The 17,397-nt window shown below is 40.7% G+C and overlaps 1 protein-coding gene across 1 annotated transcript in view; it reads left to right on the top strand.

Moving 5' to 3' along the window:
* The window catches only part of PLXNA4 (plexin A4), a 756,456-nt gene that overhangs the window by 662,697 nt on the left and 76,362 nt on the right, over window positions 1–17,397 (top strand). Inside the window, exons 22-24 of the mRNA XM_044279996.1 lie at window positions 2,775–3,043; window positions 7,746–7,812; window positions 10,807–10,953. Coding sequence (XP_044135931.1) covers window positions 2,775–3,043; window positions 7,746–7,812; window positions 10,807–10,953 — 483 coding nt within the window. The remainder of the gene's footprint in view (window positions 1–2,774; window positions 3,044–7,745; window positions 7,813–10,806; window positions 10,954–17,397) is intronic.

Genomic DNA, 17,397 nt, shown 5'->3' with positions numbered 1-17,397 from the left:
CAGTTGCTCTGCGAGAACCGCTAGCCCCATCTCTAGTGTATCTAGGGACTCTGCAGAGCGAGCGAAAACATCTTCAAGTTTGTAGCTGTACTGTCCTGTCAGGTCATCTACAACTGTCAGGATATGAGCTTCAGACACTAGGCTGTCACCCGACTGAACTCTCGTCTCGTCAGATATAACTGTCATCTGGTCGCTAGACTCGCTACTAGTAACCACTTTAGTTTTGCTGGGTCTTGACATGGTAGCCTCACTCTCGGAATTGCTAACTGTCACGGCACATAGGCCACTTATACTGCTCGTGTCATTATTAACCCTGGCCTCTAGGGGCACCCCTGAGTCAATCCCCACCTGGGACATTTTATTAATCATAGAAACCTGTGGAGACTGCACATCCACCTCTGGTCCGTGTGGTACACCCTCTAGCCCCGCCACATTGTCTACAATGGGGTCTCCTAGAGGTGTTTCTTCAATATTTATCAACACTTTTATATCAGACACATGTTTACCAACAGGGGGAGCCTTTTCCCCAATCACAGCCTGCAAAGGAAAAGGCATGTCATTATTATCACATATTTCATATGACATCACATTTTCCTTATGCATTTCCGCACTTTTGTCATCATCACTTTGCATTTGACCAGCACCATTGTTTCCAATGGTCAATATTCTTTCCCCATGCAAGTCAAAGTGCAGCTCCCTTAGATCCTCACTTAAAGGGACAGGTACAGGTTCTGCAGGAGTTTTTGCACTCTCTGCAGAAGTGTCTCCACAATTGCTCCACAACTCCCAGCATAAGGGAAAAGTACACACCAACACTCCCTCATGCATAAGCTTATCTGTAACATCAAGTTCATCAGTCTCTGTTCTCATTGGAGTCTCACGCTCAGTGAAAATCAATGGATAGTCCTTATCCGCACGACTGTCCAGCACCTTTATTATTTTACCAGTCTCAGGTTTCAATATTGTGCTGCCTCTTACCCGGGCTAGCATGGGATCCCGGATCCTTGTCATCCCAAAACTAGCTTTGATCATGGGCAACTGAGGCAACACAGAAACCTTCTCCCCTGCAGGTTTATGCAAGGGAGCAATCACAGCAGATTTATCCGCCTGTCCAGACACAGTTTTTTCTCTGTGTGACTTATCACCTACCGGCCCAGCAGATATCCCCTGCCGCCGGCTCACTGTCACTGGGTCTGCCACATGGTTAATAACAGGAACAGTCTTACCCTTTGTAATCAACCATTCTAGTAAAGCAGTGACATTCTCTCCCGCGGACTCATCAAGGTTGTGGTTGCTCCTAGCAACAGCTTTACTGCACCTCCGCACTTCCTCTCTAGGACTCCGGGCACAGTCGCAGGGAAGATATGCACTCCTGAGAACCGCACCGCTCTCCACCTCTTTGTTTTCCCGACGGTTGCCCTTGGCAACGGCATATCTTTGCTTTTTATCAGGAACTCCGCTCCACAACTGCCCAAACAATGGAAAATCCTTGCCCAGTACAAACTCCACTTCCAGTGTCTCACATTTTAACAGCTCCCATTGCACAGAGCCATAGTCAGTCACAAAGGTCGGTGACACCGTAGTTTTTGTCTCTGGCCCCCTTGTTACAAAGTCCAGAATTACAGGCAGGACCCGAGACACTTGCTGGCGGGAGTCTAGAATGACCCCCAGCAGGATTCCCCCGATCACTAAATCGCAGGATTTCTCCCACGGGCTAAACCATTTTGTAGCCATTTCCACTGATCAGACTCTTGTACTGGGTTTTAAATCACTGCACAGAAACACAGCAATTCCTTGGCAACATTCAGCAGCACCTGCTCTTTTCCGTCAGGTCGTTGCCCTTAGCAACCACGTTGGCTTTTTACTTTTCAGCACAGACATGTGCCCGCATCCGACACCAATTCTAGGTGATTAGCTCTTTTCCAGGGGTTGCACACACACATTTCTTCACAGACACCAGGATTTAGGGGCCAAACTGTGCTTTATTGTGGCACACGGCATAAAGAAAAACACACAAAGCCAAAATAAAATACCTTGCCCGTCAGGGCCCTATCTAAACACCTAGGTTTCCCTGACTCACCTAAAGCGTAACACAGTTCACACCCGTGATGAGATGTGGCTTTCCCAGCCCAACCTCCAGCAGCCTCCAGGCTGCTCCCACACCAGTGTCTCTTGTGGGATAGGGGTCTCTCAGCCCTCCTGGCTCAGGCCACACAGAGCCACTCCAGCCTTCTGTGTGCAAGTCCCCACCCCCTCTCACTCTGAGGATTCCTTCATCCCCAGGTGATTACTGCACCTGGTCTTTCTTCAGACCTGGTGATTCTGGGGGAAGACACAGCAAATCCTGCCATATATCTCCCTTAACAACCATGAGGCATGTTACTGCCTCACAATATTTACTATGTATGATCACTGAATGGATTTTTACAATAAGCAGAACTATTGGCAGATCTTAAAGAGATTTTTTTGAACAGATTTGAATCTGTTCACTCTCCTGACTTCTCAAACCTTGTTCACAAGTTATCAATGTATTAATATATTTTTTAGGAGGAATAACCGAGTAATGGGCACCATGCAGCATTACAAGAAAAGATGCTCCTGAATTGTTATGACATGCTGGTTTCAAATATTTTTTAAGACCAATAGGTCAAGTTAGACCAGCTCATCTTATCTTTTAGCTCACTCCATACATGTTGCTGTCCACAGTCAATAAAAATCACAAATTCCATCATATATTCTGTGTGCTCACAATTTATTTTGTTTGTTTCCCCCAGGTCCCTGGCTACAGGCAGGAGCGTGTAGAGAAAGGCTTGAAGCTATTTGCCCAGATGATTAACAACAAAGTTTTCTTACTCTCATTTATTCGGACCCTTGAGTCTCAGCGCAGCTTTTCCATGCGCGATCGTGGCAATGTGGCTTCCCTCATTATGACAGTTTTACAAAGCAAATTAGAATATGCCACGGATGTACTGAAACAATTGCTCTCAGATCTTATAGATAAAAACCTGGAAAGCAAGAATCATCCTAAACTTTTGCTGAGAAGGTGAGTCTGTGCAAATGGATATTGTTATTTCAAATATAAACTGTACATACCCGTTGTAAAGCACTACATTTACTATCTGTGCCATTCTTAAAGAGATTGTCCAGGTTCAGAACTGAACTCGGACAGATCCCCTTCTTCAACCCTGAGAGATAATAATCAGGACATTTCATGCTCCGATGCTCTCCCTCTTCCCTCCACTGTATCACACAGAACAAAGGCTTTTTTGTTTACAAAATTACACTGCTAGGTGGAGGCTTCCACCCAGCAGTGTTCCTGGTGATGTCACCGGCACTAATGAGCGGTCTTTAGTGCTGCCCTAGCCTGTAAAACAGGCTAAGGCAGCACTAAAACCCACCCATTAGTGCTGTAGACATCACCAAGAACACTGCTAGGTGGAAGCCTCTGCCCAGCAGAGACCTGGTACATCACCAGATCTGCTGAAAAAGCCCTTTCCCTGCGTGATCTCAGATGGGCTTCATGTGTGAAGAAGGGGAAATGTCTGGGTTCAGTTCTGAACCTGGACAACCCCTTTAACTAAGGGGATTGTTCATACAAATAATGCATTGTCCTCTCAGGCCTTACACTTTGTATCAGTCCTTTCCTGGAGGGTTTCATTAAAGGGTCGATCTGGGATTTTCAAAATGGCACTTCGGTGGTCCCATCCATTACCTTAGCAATTATGTTATGTACATTATTCACATATAGCAGGGACAGGACATGACTGCTGAGGCCTGTGATTGACTGCAGTGGTTTTGTGAATGATATGCATAATGTCACTACTGTGGGATTGATTTAATTGCTGTGAGACAGGGACAGAAATGTACTGTTTTTTATTTATTTATTTTTTACAGGATTTACCCCTCCTAAGCCAGTTTCTTTAGATCCCAGACAGCACCCTTAATGAGCTTGTAAAGGTTCAATAAGAAGAACTTAACAAGCTTTAGGTCTGATTCACACTACTGTATCCGTTCTGTGGTCCACAAATCACAGATCTGCAAAATAAAGCTTTTTTAGAACAGACATACTGGTGTGCTAAGCACACAGAGATCTTCTGCATGATTTCCACATCTGTATGTCTATTCCACAAAAGATAGGACATTTCTTGGCCGCAAAATACAGACATGCTCAAAAAATGTGGATGCAACATGGACAGTATCCATATTTTGCGGATCTGCGATTTGCGGACTGCAAAATGGATATGGTGCATGAGGTCTTAAACTTGAATTATCTAGACTAGAAGTCTCAAACAAGACTAATACAAACAATATAAAATGATCCAATTCATGATAATGCATGGCTAGAATGTGCCTATTATGCATTATTGCATAGTATAAGATTGGGAGTATTTGCTCCTAAGCTTGTCAAAATACCCCAATAAACATATCACATTTGAAGAACATTTTGCTACAAACAATAAGCTGAAGCAGTTGCTGACAGATGCTCATTTTTAACTTTGCTGAAACAAAAGTTTTTATGATTTAGTTTAAGGAAAAGAATAGTGCGCAATGCTGCGAATACTTTCTGGATATTGTTATGCGTGTATGAATATTTGACAGTGTAAAAACAATTTAAAACATATTTTCACATAGAGGAAAGGAAGGCAGCCAGCAGATTTCTAGTCTTCTAAATTCCAGAAATGAGATTTATACATGCATCTTTTATATAATACATAGATATGTTCCATCTATACAAACTGAAATTCTCATCCAGTTTAATGCTCGACCAAGTCTTACATGTTATAATAATATTATGCATGGTGATAATAAATGGTATTACAGCTTTCTTCATTTCTACATTTGGATACTATGTTAACAAACTGCAGGTTTATGGAGTTGGGATTCTAGTCATCTATAACCTCACCTAAACATTGGAGTGGTTGCATTTTAGGATCAATGCCTTCCATAGACTGCAAGAGAGACAGTGACATCTAGTGTTACAAGGAGGTACAGCAGTATTTAAAAAATAATAATAATAAAAGTTTCAAAATAATAATTGAAATAAAAAAGCCTTAAGAGAGTGAATAGTTACTGTATATAAAAAAATCCTCAAACTCCAGATACCTTCCATGTGCAATCCACATTTTTCTCAGTCCCATTACTAGAAATGGCTTTTCTTGTCCGCAAACTGGAAAGTAATAGAACATGTTCTATAATTTGCAGGGTGGAAATACAGATGCGGACAAGACACGGATGACATCCGTGTTCAGTTTTTTTGGGGGGACTCATAGAAATGAATGAGTCAGTTTTCGATTTTCAAAAATGTAGATTGGATCTGAAATACAGTCATGTGCATGAGACCTAATTAAGAGATAAATTTCATACAGTGCTATCTTTACGTTTAATTATAACGTCCTGCAGTTAATTATAAGAAACATATAAATGATCAAAATAAAATGATAAAAATGATAGTACACTTTGTTGTTCACCCTATTATTAATTTATATTCCATTTGTGAGATATCATCTAATCCAGGGGTCAGCAACCTTTGGCACTCCAGCTGCTGTGAAACTACAACTTCCAGCATGCAAACATGGTCTGCTGTTCTTCTAATTCCGATATAAGTGAATGGAGCACTCTGGGAGTAGCTGGAGTGCCGGAGGTTGCTGATCCCTGCTCTAATCCATCAGCTACCTACAGTATTTCATTTTTCTATAGTTTATAGCACTAAAGGCTGTTCATACAAAATGATTCTATTTACAGCTGTGAAGCAGAAGGCTGAAATGGTAATGGGGTATTCCTCACCAGGAATATCCACCACTGCTTCAGCACAGTAGCTCAGATGTTCTGTTGCTATCCTGCCGCGCTGACTTTGTGACCACCCAGATGTGACCACTGCACCAAGTCAGCGGACAGTGATTGACTGCAGTGGTAATGTTTGGCTTGCTCAAGGTGTCCTGAGATGATTAGCACGAGATGAGCTGCTTAAAAAAAAAATAACAACCAAAAACATTTATGTTACATCTCAGGATATTTCAAGCTAAAAAGAAAGGGAAAGAAGGGCACATCTGTATGTCTCCGGATTCACATTTATCAGTGTGAAATATAATAATAATTCAAATCATTGGCCTAATAATTGAGTATAAATGGTGATTTTTTTTATTTTGCTAAACTAAAATTATTTTAAAAAAACGAAGCAAAGAATAGAGGCAAGCACCTAGTGAAAAAAGGTTTTCAGATGTTATCCTCTGGATAAGTCATGAGTATGTGATCTATTAGGGTCTGCCACTCGGGACCCCCAACAATTAGCTGTTTTGAGAAGGCAGCATTGCTTCTGTGAACAGCTTCTCACAGCTTACCAAGCACATTGTGGTATCGGTATTGCAGCTCAGCCCCATTCAAGTGATCCACGTGGCTCCTAGGCCATGTGATCGATGAACGTGTCATCAGCCTAGGAAAATCAAAGAGAAGGCCACAGTGCTCACAGGAGCGCCGGTGCCTTCTCAAACAGCTGATCGAAGGGGGGTCCTGGATGTTAGACCCATGATCCATCCAGAGAATAGGTCACCGGTAAAAAAATTCTTGGAAAACCCCTTTAAATATTTACCAAGTGTTTTACCTTTATTTGATATATAAAGCACCAAGCATAATGTTTCTCAATCCATGCATTTAATGAACCTATCACTCTTCGTAAGAATAAACTGTCTTGGGTGCTGAATTAGCTCTTGATGGTTATCTGAAAGTTCCAGCCCTTGCCAAAGGCAACAGATGTAAAAGATAGTATATACAAAGCAATTGGTGATAATACTTAAAATGTCACTACATTTCAAGAAACTTTGCATTAATCAATAGTAAAGTGTGTGTACATGAAGAATAACACTATGTCTGGTCATTGTATCAGTTGTATCTGGAAGAGAATAGCTGCCATCCATTGCACACAAATAGTAGATACGTATCTGCTTCCTAACCTCCCCAGAAGCACCTGCAGGATCATGGAGGACATTACAAAGAAGACCTGCATGTTTGTGAATTTAGCACTTCTGCTGAGATTGAAAGCTCCTATGTAGCAGCAAAATGTCTTTAGTGTCTCTCTTTAGTGTCCTGTCTGACTCCAGCTGCTGCTCACTTCTCCCCCTTCTCCTCTGCATAGACTTGTATTGACATGTGAAGTATAATGCTTCAGCAGAGCTGGTCTGTCTCGAAAGAATGAAAACATTTTCAAAGTGAAAAAGCAATAAACTGTACTATACTATATAAACTATACTATACTTATGGCACACAAGTAAATCTAAACCTTGGCTTGGTCATTTTCCAATTTCTCCTGCTATTAACTTAGAGTGGCCTTTAAAGAAACACTTTAGGTGTCTTAAAGCCTTGAACTAGGAATCAGCATGTTAGCCGCTTTGATGCTAAGAACGATACTCTGCTTACCGTACAGGGAAAAGTACAAGGACATATCCATCTACACTTTATATAGCAGTTTGTTGCCTGTCTTAGACTAGCAGAGCTTTTCATTCAGTAAAGACTGGCACAGTATCACAATGTATGTATTGTATACTACATCAGTGTAGTACTATTACATGTGAGAACCCCTTATCATTTGTTTTAGTATCTATATAGTGGTTTCCAGACCTAAGATGGAATGAGTCCTCTAAGGGCTTTTACTGCGCTGGATGTTTTTTACACAGTGCTGATTCAGCTATAACACCATCACTGTACATTCTGCTCTTATGATAACCTGCATATATTGCTTTCATTTATTTTAGAACAGAGTCAGTTGCAGAGAAGATGTTGACCAATTGGTTCACTTTCCTATTGTACAAGTTCCTCAAGGTAAGAATTTTCACGCAGATAGTACTTAAACATGAATGTAATAAACTTGATATATGACCATTTTACAGTTAGGAACATCAGGGGACACTGAGGAAAAATTGAAAATAATGGGATGGATGGATGAATTTAGAAGTCAGAGAAAATGGCACAAATGGTGCCAAATTTATTATAATCACAAATGTGGCATGAAAAAAAATGTATCTTTAAGAAATTCATCTTTTACAATGCTTCTCTCCTTTTTACTAGACATAGTTGTAGCAATAAAAAAGTGCCTAAAACACTTCATACATTTTGCCCATTGAAACAGACTTACTAATCCTGTCTAATAGACAGTGTAAATATAGACTATAGAACCTAAAGATGTTGGGGCATCTTTAGACATCTTTCTCTAGGTCTACACCACCTAATTACTGACAAAGATGGTACCACAATTTTGTTCCAAAACAATTGTAATTTTGGCACATTTGTTAAAGCGGTTGTGCAGGTTTCCTTTCTATTTCATGTTCTGTGAAGGGTCTTAACTGCTCCCCTATGGCCGGTTATGGCTCCCTGGCTCCACCGCTGTCTTCATTGCACTTTGGTTCCTGCTTATAAACTTCTGGGATGGACATGCTTATGTGTACCACTGCAGGTAGTGATGGCCTGCAGTGGTGACCTTTCCTCCAAGTGACATGTGACTTGGAGACACATTACCACTGCTTCCATTAATTGGCTGTAGCAGCGCATGTAACCCCATCTATTCTGTAAGTTTACATGCAGAGACCAAAGATAGCTGTGGACCCAAGAAGCCAGTACAGAGACGCAAGGAGCAAGTAAATCTGCTTCCCTTCATGGGGGCAGTGGGGGTGTTAAAATAAAGGAGAATCCTGCACAACTTCTTTAAGCCACATCCCTTTCCAATGAAGCCACACACCTTCAAGCGAAGTACATAAGGTGCCTAAAACACATAATAAATGTGGTAAATGTGGTGCCATGCCAGTTTTTAGGTGAACATTATGGCATAATTCTCTCATATTCTGTTTTTTAACTCTCCCCAAAAGCTGTGTGCAACAAACCTATTTCAGAAAAGTGATCTTGATGCCCATAAAAACCTATCTAGTCCTGCCTTCCAATTTTGAAAAATAGAAAGTGAACCCTCACAGTTAGCTATCAGTAACTAAGTACTTTTTTACCTATGGTAGTGTAATACCAATTAGTATTAGGCTAGAGTCCCATATGCAATTTTTCATGCAATCTTTTGAGCGGGACACAAACGTAGATACAGAAAGAAGGAAAAGTATAAAGGACTTATACGTATACATACAAGCAATGTAACTGACTTGTCTCTCCCAAGTGCTGAGCTGTCCTTGGTTCTGAACTACTGTACCTAACAAATCTGAATTTATAGTGCTCCAAATGATATTGCATTGCATTGATGTCTGTAACATTAGTGTCTGTGTCCATCAGCCATAATTGAATATACTTATGGAAATAACACAAATGTCTTCATCCCAATTCCAGTTCCCATAGACTTCTCCATGAACGCCACTCATAGTGACGATATAATGATAAAGTGATGACCTGGGTGTTTTTTTCAAGACTGTGTCATATGTTTTTACCCAACACGTTACACAAATAATATACATTTTATGACATAGATGGAATATAAAGAAACAGTAGTAATTCAGGTTAAATATTTAAAGACAAACATTTTAGACATTTGAAACATTGGCTTAGATGTATTAATGTGTCTGCGCCACAAGTCTGTCTAAAAAATTGGTGCAGTTTGGGGCATCCAGAGCTCTTACACTTTTTTTCCAAAATGCTCATCATGGGTGTGGGTCTTAGCAGAAAGGAGTGGCGTCTCACAGGAAAAGGGCAGGCCTAAGATGAACTATTGTGCGCCAAAATTGTGCCACAATTCTGCGGAAAAATCTGTTTCAAAGTAAGCCAACCAGTAGTTGATATATGTAGAAGGAGAAGTAGAGAAAAGTGTCTATCCCTTCACCAGATTTTTCCTCCAGTCTAAGACAACCGGGATAAGTTTATGCCATCTATAGGATTTGTAAATCTGGGCCATTGATTTTCATTCATATATATTACAGAAGACGATATTGAGAGTTAATCATTGACAGACGTGAGTCAGAGAAAAAATACTCTCATCACTACCCTTGCTGAGGCAATTTTCCAATTCAGCTGGAGGATGATCTCATACAGTTTAGACTCGGTGTGCATAAGAAAATGTCACTTTTCTATCCTTCTTTTCTTGCTGAGTTGTTGATGTTTTAGTAAATTAACTTTACACTGAATCATGCTAACATCGCTTTATTTACATCACGCTACCAGCACGGATCATGGCGTAATTTCATGCAGCCCAATCCACACTGCTGTGCTTAAAACCATGAGCAGCCTGGTATTGTCCTCAGCACCTGCAATGGCAGCGTATCTTATTTGTCAGACCGGCTCTCTATGCCGTTAGCTGCAAACAGGATATCAGCAAACAACTCAGGATCTCACACAAGCTGGAATATGTATCTTAAATGAGTTTTCTGAGTCCCACTGTGCCCGGGCATTTCTACAGCTTTCATGCCTATGTAAACAGAGTGCAACCTATAATCATCATGTAATTTGTGTCAGTGCCCTTTAATTACCAAGTGATAACCAGGCCACATTTCCATACAGATCTGGGCAGATTATCCATCTAAAAACCAACCCTTTCAATAGCAGACAATTTTGAATAGATTTGAAGACACCTGTCAGTAAATGTAGACTTGTGCAGATGCAGAACTAGACAGAGCAATCATTATAGGGTGATATGTAAAGGTGTATTGGATGTTATTGTCTATCTTCAGTGTTCTTTGATCAATGCTTTTCATAATGAATTTTAATGGATGTTAGAGTCAAGCCTTACGATCTGTGTCTCTTCAGCGATTGCTAAACTGCTGTACAACTCTCAGCATTTTCTGACAACATGCAGTAGCTATATCTACATAAATATAATCCAATGTCTTTTAGGAATGTGCCGGGGAGCCTCTGTTTTCTCTCTTCTGTGCCATCAAGCAACAAATGGAGAAAGGTCCCATTGATTCCATCACAGGAGAAGCACGCTATTCACTGAGCGAAGACAAGCTTATCAGGCAGCAGATTGACTACAAGACACTGGTAACACAACTTTTACTCTACCATATGTTCACTTATAGACGTTAGCTCCAGAGGTTGTCTCATGATAGGCATCCTTTTTCAGAAGGGAGCCTTAAACAGGGAAACTAAAAAGAGATGTTGTAATACATGGCGGTCATTTAGATATAATAAATGGCAGACTGTAGTCTATAGTACCGTGGGATGCTCGTACACAGTAGTCCTCTATTCTGGCTTATATAAGGGGGTCGTGAGGGCAGACTTTTCCCATGATGTCCATATACCCTAATATTTTTAACTAAAGCCTGCAAAAATATTGTTCAATGTTTGTCATATGTATTACACAACCAACTTTACTATCTATTACATGGAAAAATGTATGACAACAAATAAAGCACTGAAAAAACCATAAGGGACACACATGAAATATCAAATCTGTTAATTTGATAAGTAATAAATCATTACAAACAAATCATTAATACAAAATAAATTGTTAAAATATAGCAGCAGTGCAGGCCGGCGCTGCGACAAGCAGCTCACCTGCTGAACCACAAGGTACCCGATCCCCCAAATAACAATGCTCTATACATAAATAAATAAAAGAGCAATGATAAAAGTAGCCCCCAAGGTTACTCCAACAGACATATAAACTGCCATATATATAATCATCCACCATGGGGCCCAATCAAGGTGACCTACTGTCGGCTAAGAAGAAAAGAAATGTTAGAATACCTTGGTAATCAGCCAGTGAAGAGATTGGACCTCTAGTGAGCTGGGAGCGCACCCCGACGCACTTTTTTTCCTTCATACTCTCTTGCATTCCAACTCAGTAAAATGCATTGAGCGGACTCTTCCTTGAGTCCTCTACATTATGTGCGTGAGCTCAGGAGTCCTGTCAATGCAGTTTACTCCTGGTTAGTGGGAGCACAAGTGAGTAGGAAGTGAGTAGGAAGATAAAAGTTATATAGTAGGATTAAGCATCACTTACACTATACAGCAGTATTGCCAGCCAGTATTTACCTACCCCCCATTCACAGCAATTCACCATAAAATGCCTCTAAATATAAGTTTACAATGCAAATTACATGCTGACCAGACTCTACAGAGACTAAAAGGAGTTGTCCAGACTTTCTTAAATGATGGCCTATCCTCAGGATAAGCCATCACTAGATGCTCAGGGGAGGTCTGACACCCTCACCTCCGCAAATTAGCTGTATAGATGTAGCTCTGTCACTGGATGTCAGCACTGGAACTACACTGCTCATCAGCTGTGTAGTGAACAGAGCTTGTCACTGTGGCACTGCTCCCATTGACTTCAATGGGAGTAGTACTATAGTAATAAGCTCCCTCCACTACAAGGTTGATGGAGCTGTGCAGCTTTAGCTCTGACTTTTCACTTATCACCACCTGGACAGCTGATTGCCGAGCATGTCGGAGTCCACCAAAAAGCTATTGATGGCCTGTCCTGAAGCTAGTCATCATTTAGTACAACCGCTTCAAAGAGAACTGGAAAATAATTTAACTGAAAATTAGAATATATTAGTCATTATGTCTTATACTAAGTTGAAGTTGTTACATTCTATTTCGATGACCTGTAGTCGAGCCATCTTTGCCATGTTCCGTCCACATTCAGTAGCACCCTTTTACACACATATGCCTTGTATACAGTAGGTAATGTTACATATACTGGTATTTTAATCCTATGTGGATGCACTAAACCTATGTCTGCAGGCATAGTCAAATAGTTGAAGAAGAAAAAAATTTTTTTCAATTCTTGCCACAACCACTTCTAACTTCAGACAAAGTTCATGATTCCACAATGTTCTGTAAATGTAGAGAAAAGTATGTACCCCAACGAGAAGGTAATACTCAGATTATGTTAATAATCTGAACATACTGTGAGCCAAAATTAAAAAGCACCTTTGAAATAAGTCTTGTGTTGACTTTTAATTGTGCCACCAAATCTTTTTATACTTGAGTAGGTTTATAATTTTTAAGAAACTTGTAGGATTTAGAAATTAGTACGGTGCCACTTGAATAAATAATACCTTTGATAAATATATATGAATCCTGGAATGTTGCCAGCAGTTGCCTAAGTTTCTTCATAATTTCTCCGGCAAACTTTTGTCAAATGGATTGTGTGCAAAAGTTTGTTGAGGTGAATTTAAGTGATTACTCACCCATCTATCGTCTGCCATGGATCTCAAGTACAGCAAACATTTCAACTATTTTAGTCATATTCCGAAGGTTTTTTTTTTAATACCGTGTGCTGCAGAGAGTACATTACAGGTCTCAGTAACTAATTGAAATCCCACCAGGCTCTTTAAATGAATAGGTCAAATTACAGAGAGCTGGCTATGTCTGAATTGATGAATAGGATGTTCTGCTGCAGATGAGAGATACCCACCTACGATGGAAATGACTGAATGAGAAAACACATGAAGCCTGAGGGAAGAAATACTGGAGCTATCAGTCCAGAAAACAGACTATCTTTTAAATATTAACATGCCATTTGCAACTGTTATTTAAATAAATCAGAAAGTAGTTGGAATGTCTAAGTTCCTTGAAGCGAGGTTTCTTCACTAATATCATTCTCAGTAGCAGTATACCATTAAGAAGATGCATTCAAATATCAAGCTTCATTCCGTACGCTGACTCCTGTGCAAGGCAATAGTGTGGTCTACTATATATTTTGCGTGAATACTGCAAGTATGTGATAATGAATTGATGCACAATGTACCTTAGATTGAGGGGTAGCAGAGCTGAGGTTTAGGGATGAGCGAACTCGAACTGTATAGTTCGGGTTCGTACCGAATTTTGGGGTGTCCGTGACACGGACCCGAACCCGGACATTTTCGTAAAAGTCCGGGTTCGGGTTCGGTGTTCGTCGCTTTCTTCGCGCTTTTGTGACGCTTTCTTGGCGCTTTTTGAAAGGCTGCAAAGCAGCCAATCAACAAGCGTCATACTACTTGCCCCAAGAGGCCATCACAGCCATGCCTACTATTGGCATGGCTGTGATTGGCCAGAGCACCATGTGACCCAGCCTCTATTTAAGCTGGAGTCACATAGCGCCGCCCGTCACTCTGCTCTGATTAGCGTAGGGAGAGGTTGCGGCTGCGACAGTAGGGCGAGATTAGGCAGATTAACTCCTCCAAAGGACTTGATTAACTGATCGATCTGCAGCTGTGGATCATTGAGCTGCTGATCCTCAATTGCTCACTGTTTTTAGGCTGCACAGACCGTTTGTCAGTCTCATTTTTCTGGGGTGATCGGCGGCCATTTTGTGTCTTGTGGTGCGCCAGCACAAGCTGCGACCAAGTGCATTTAACCCTCAATGGTGTGGTTGTTTTTTGGCTAAAGCCTACATCAGGGTGAAGCTGTCACACCAAGTGCATTTAACCAGCAATAGTCTGTTCATTTTTTGGCCATATACAAAATCAGGGGCAAGCTGCGCCTGTCACCAAGTGCATTTAACCCTCAATGGTGTGGTTGTTTTTTGGCTAAAGCCTACATCAGGGTGAAGCTGTCACACCAAGTGCATTTAACCAGCAATAGTCTGTTCATTTTTTGGCCATATACAAAATCAGGGGCAAGCTGCGCCTGTCACCAAGTGCATTTAACCCTCAATGGTGTGGTTGTTTTTTGGCTAAAGCCTACATCAGGGTGAAGCTGTCACACCAAGTGCATTTAACCAGCAATAGTCTGTTCATTTTTTGGCCATATACAAAATCAGGGGCAAGCTGCGCCTGTCACCAAGTGCATTTAACCCTCAATGGTGTGGTTGTTTTTTGGCTAAAGCCTACATCAGGGTGAAGCTGTCACACCAAGTGCATTTAACCAGCAATAGTCTGTTCATTTTTTGGCCATATCCCAGTCTAATTCTGTCACTAAATCCATACCGGTCACCCAGCGCCTAAATACTAGGCCTCAAATTTATATCCAGCTAAATCTGTCCCTAGTGCTGTAGCTGGGCGAGTTATTTAGTGTCCGTTCAAGCACATTTCTTGTTCTGGGTTGAAATACAATTCCCAATTTAGCAATTTCATAATTTAGTGGTTCCTGCTATATCAGAGCTATTTGAAATCTATCCCAAAAAGGGTATATAATATTGAAGGTGCACATTGGGTCATTCAGAATAACTTCACACACACCCGCTACTGTGTATTTCCAAGTCTAATTCTGTCACTAAACCCATACCTGTCACCCAGCGCCTAAATACTAGGCCTCAAATTTAAATCCCTCTAAATCTCTCGTTACCCACCGCTGTACTGTTGTTGCTGGGCAAGATATTTAGTGTCCGTCAAAGCACATTTTTTGTTCTGGGTTGAAGTACAATTCCCAATTTAGCAATTTCATAATTTAGTGGTTTCTGCTATATCAGAGCTATTTGAAATCTATCCCTAAAAGGGTATATAATATTGAAGGTGCACATAGGGTCATTCAGAATAACTTCACACACACGCTTCTGTGCATTTCCAAGTCTAATTCTGTCACTAAATCCATACCGGTGACCCAGCGCCTAAATACTAGGCCTCAAATTTAAATCCCTCTAAATCTCTCGTTACCCACCACTGTACTGTTGTTGCTGGGCAAGATATTTAGTGTCCGTCAAAGCACATTTTTTGTTCTGGGTTGAAGTACAATTCCCAATTTAGCAATTTCATAATTTAGTGGTTTCTGCTATATCAGAGCTATTTGAAATCTATCCCTAAAAGGGTATATAATATTGAAGGTGCACATAGGGTCATTCAGAATAACTTCACACACACGCTTCTGTGCATTTCCAAGTCTAATTCTGTCACTAAATCCATACCGGTGACCCAGCGCCTAAATACTAGGCCTCAAATTTAAATCCCTCTAAATCTCTCGTTACCCACCGCTGTACTGTTGTTGCTGGGCAAGATATTTAGTGTCCGTCAAAGCACATTTTTTGTTCTGGGTTGAAGTACAATTCCCAATTTAGCAATTTCATAATTTAGTGGTTTCTGCTATATCAGAGCTATTTGAAATCTATCCCTAAAAGGGTATATAATATTGAAGGTGCACATAGGGTCATTCAGAATAACTTCACACACACGCTTCTGTGCATTTCCAAGTCTAATTCTGTCACTAAATCCATACCGGTGACCCAGCGCCTAAATACTAGGCCTCAAATTTAAATCCCTCTAAATCTCTCGTTACCCACCGCTGTACTGTTGTTGCTGGGCAAGATATTTAGTGTCCGTCAAAGCACATTTTTTGTTCTGGGTTGAAGTACAATTCCCAATTTAGCAATTTCATAATTTAGTGGTTCCTGCTATATCAGAGCTATTTGAAATCTATCCCAAAAAGGGTATATAATATTGAAGGTGCACATTGGGTCATTCAGAATAACTTCACACACACCCGCTACTGTGTATTTCCAAGTCTAATTCTGTCACTAAACCCATACCTGTCACCCAGCGCCTAAATACTAGGCCTCAAATTTAAATCCCTCTAAATCTCTCGTTACCCACCGCTGTACTGTTGTTGCTGGGCAAGATATTTAGTGTCCGTCAAAGCACATTTTTTGTTCTGGGTTGAAGTACAATTCCCAATTTAGCAATTTCATAATTTAGTGGTTTCTGCTATATCAGAGCTATTTGAAATCTATCCCTAAAAGGGTATATAATATTGAAGGTGCACATAGGGTCATTCAGAATAACTTCACACACACGCTTCTGTGCATTTCCAAGTCTAATTCTGTCACTAAATCCATACCGGTGACCCAGCGCCTAAATACTAGGCCTCAAATTTAAATCCCTCTAAATCTCTCGTTACCCACCGCTGTACTGTTGTTGCTGGGCAAGATATTTAGTGTCCGTCAAAGCACATTTTTTGTTCTGGGTTGAAGTACAATTCCCAATTTAGCAATTTCATAATTTAGTGGTTTCTGCTATATCAGAGCTATTTGAAATCTATCCCTAAAAGGGTATATAATATTGAAGGTGCACATAGGGTCATTCAGAATAACTTCACACACACGCTTCTGTGCATTTCCAAGTCTAATTCTGTCACTAAATCCATACCGGTGACCCAGCGCCTAAATACTAGGCCTCAAATTTAAATCCCTCTAAATCTCTCGTTACCCACCACTGTACTGTTGTTGCTGGGCAAGATATTTAGTGTCCGTCAAAGCACATTTTTTGTTCTGGGTTGAAGTACAATTCCCAATTTAGCAATTTCATAATTTAGTGGTTCCTGCTATATCAGAGCTATTTGAAATCTATCCCAAAAAGGGTATATAATATTGAAGGTGCACATTGGGTCATTCAGAATAACTTCACACACACCCGCTACTGTGTATTTCCAAGTCTAATTCTGTCACTAAACCCATACCTGTCACCCAGCGCCTAAATACTAGGCCTCAAATTTAAATCCCTCTAAATCTCTCGTTACCCACCGCTGTACTGTTGTTGCTGGGCAAGATATTTAGTGTCCGTCAAAGCA

The sequence above is a fragment of the Bufo gargarizans genome, chromosome 2 (genome assembly GCF_014858855.1).
Source record: "Bufo gargarizans isolate SCDJY-AF-19 chromosome 2, ASM1485885v1, whole genome shotgun sequence".
Taxonomy (NCBI): domain Eukaryota; kingdom Metazoa; phylum Chordata; class Amphibia; order Anura; family Bufonidae; genus Bufo; species Bufo gargarizans.
Note: the sequence above shows the minus strand (reverse complement) of the source record. Positions and strands in the feature narration are given on the sequence as shown.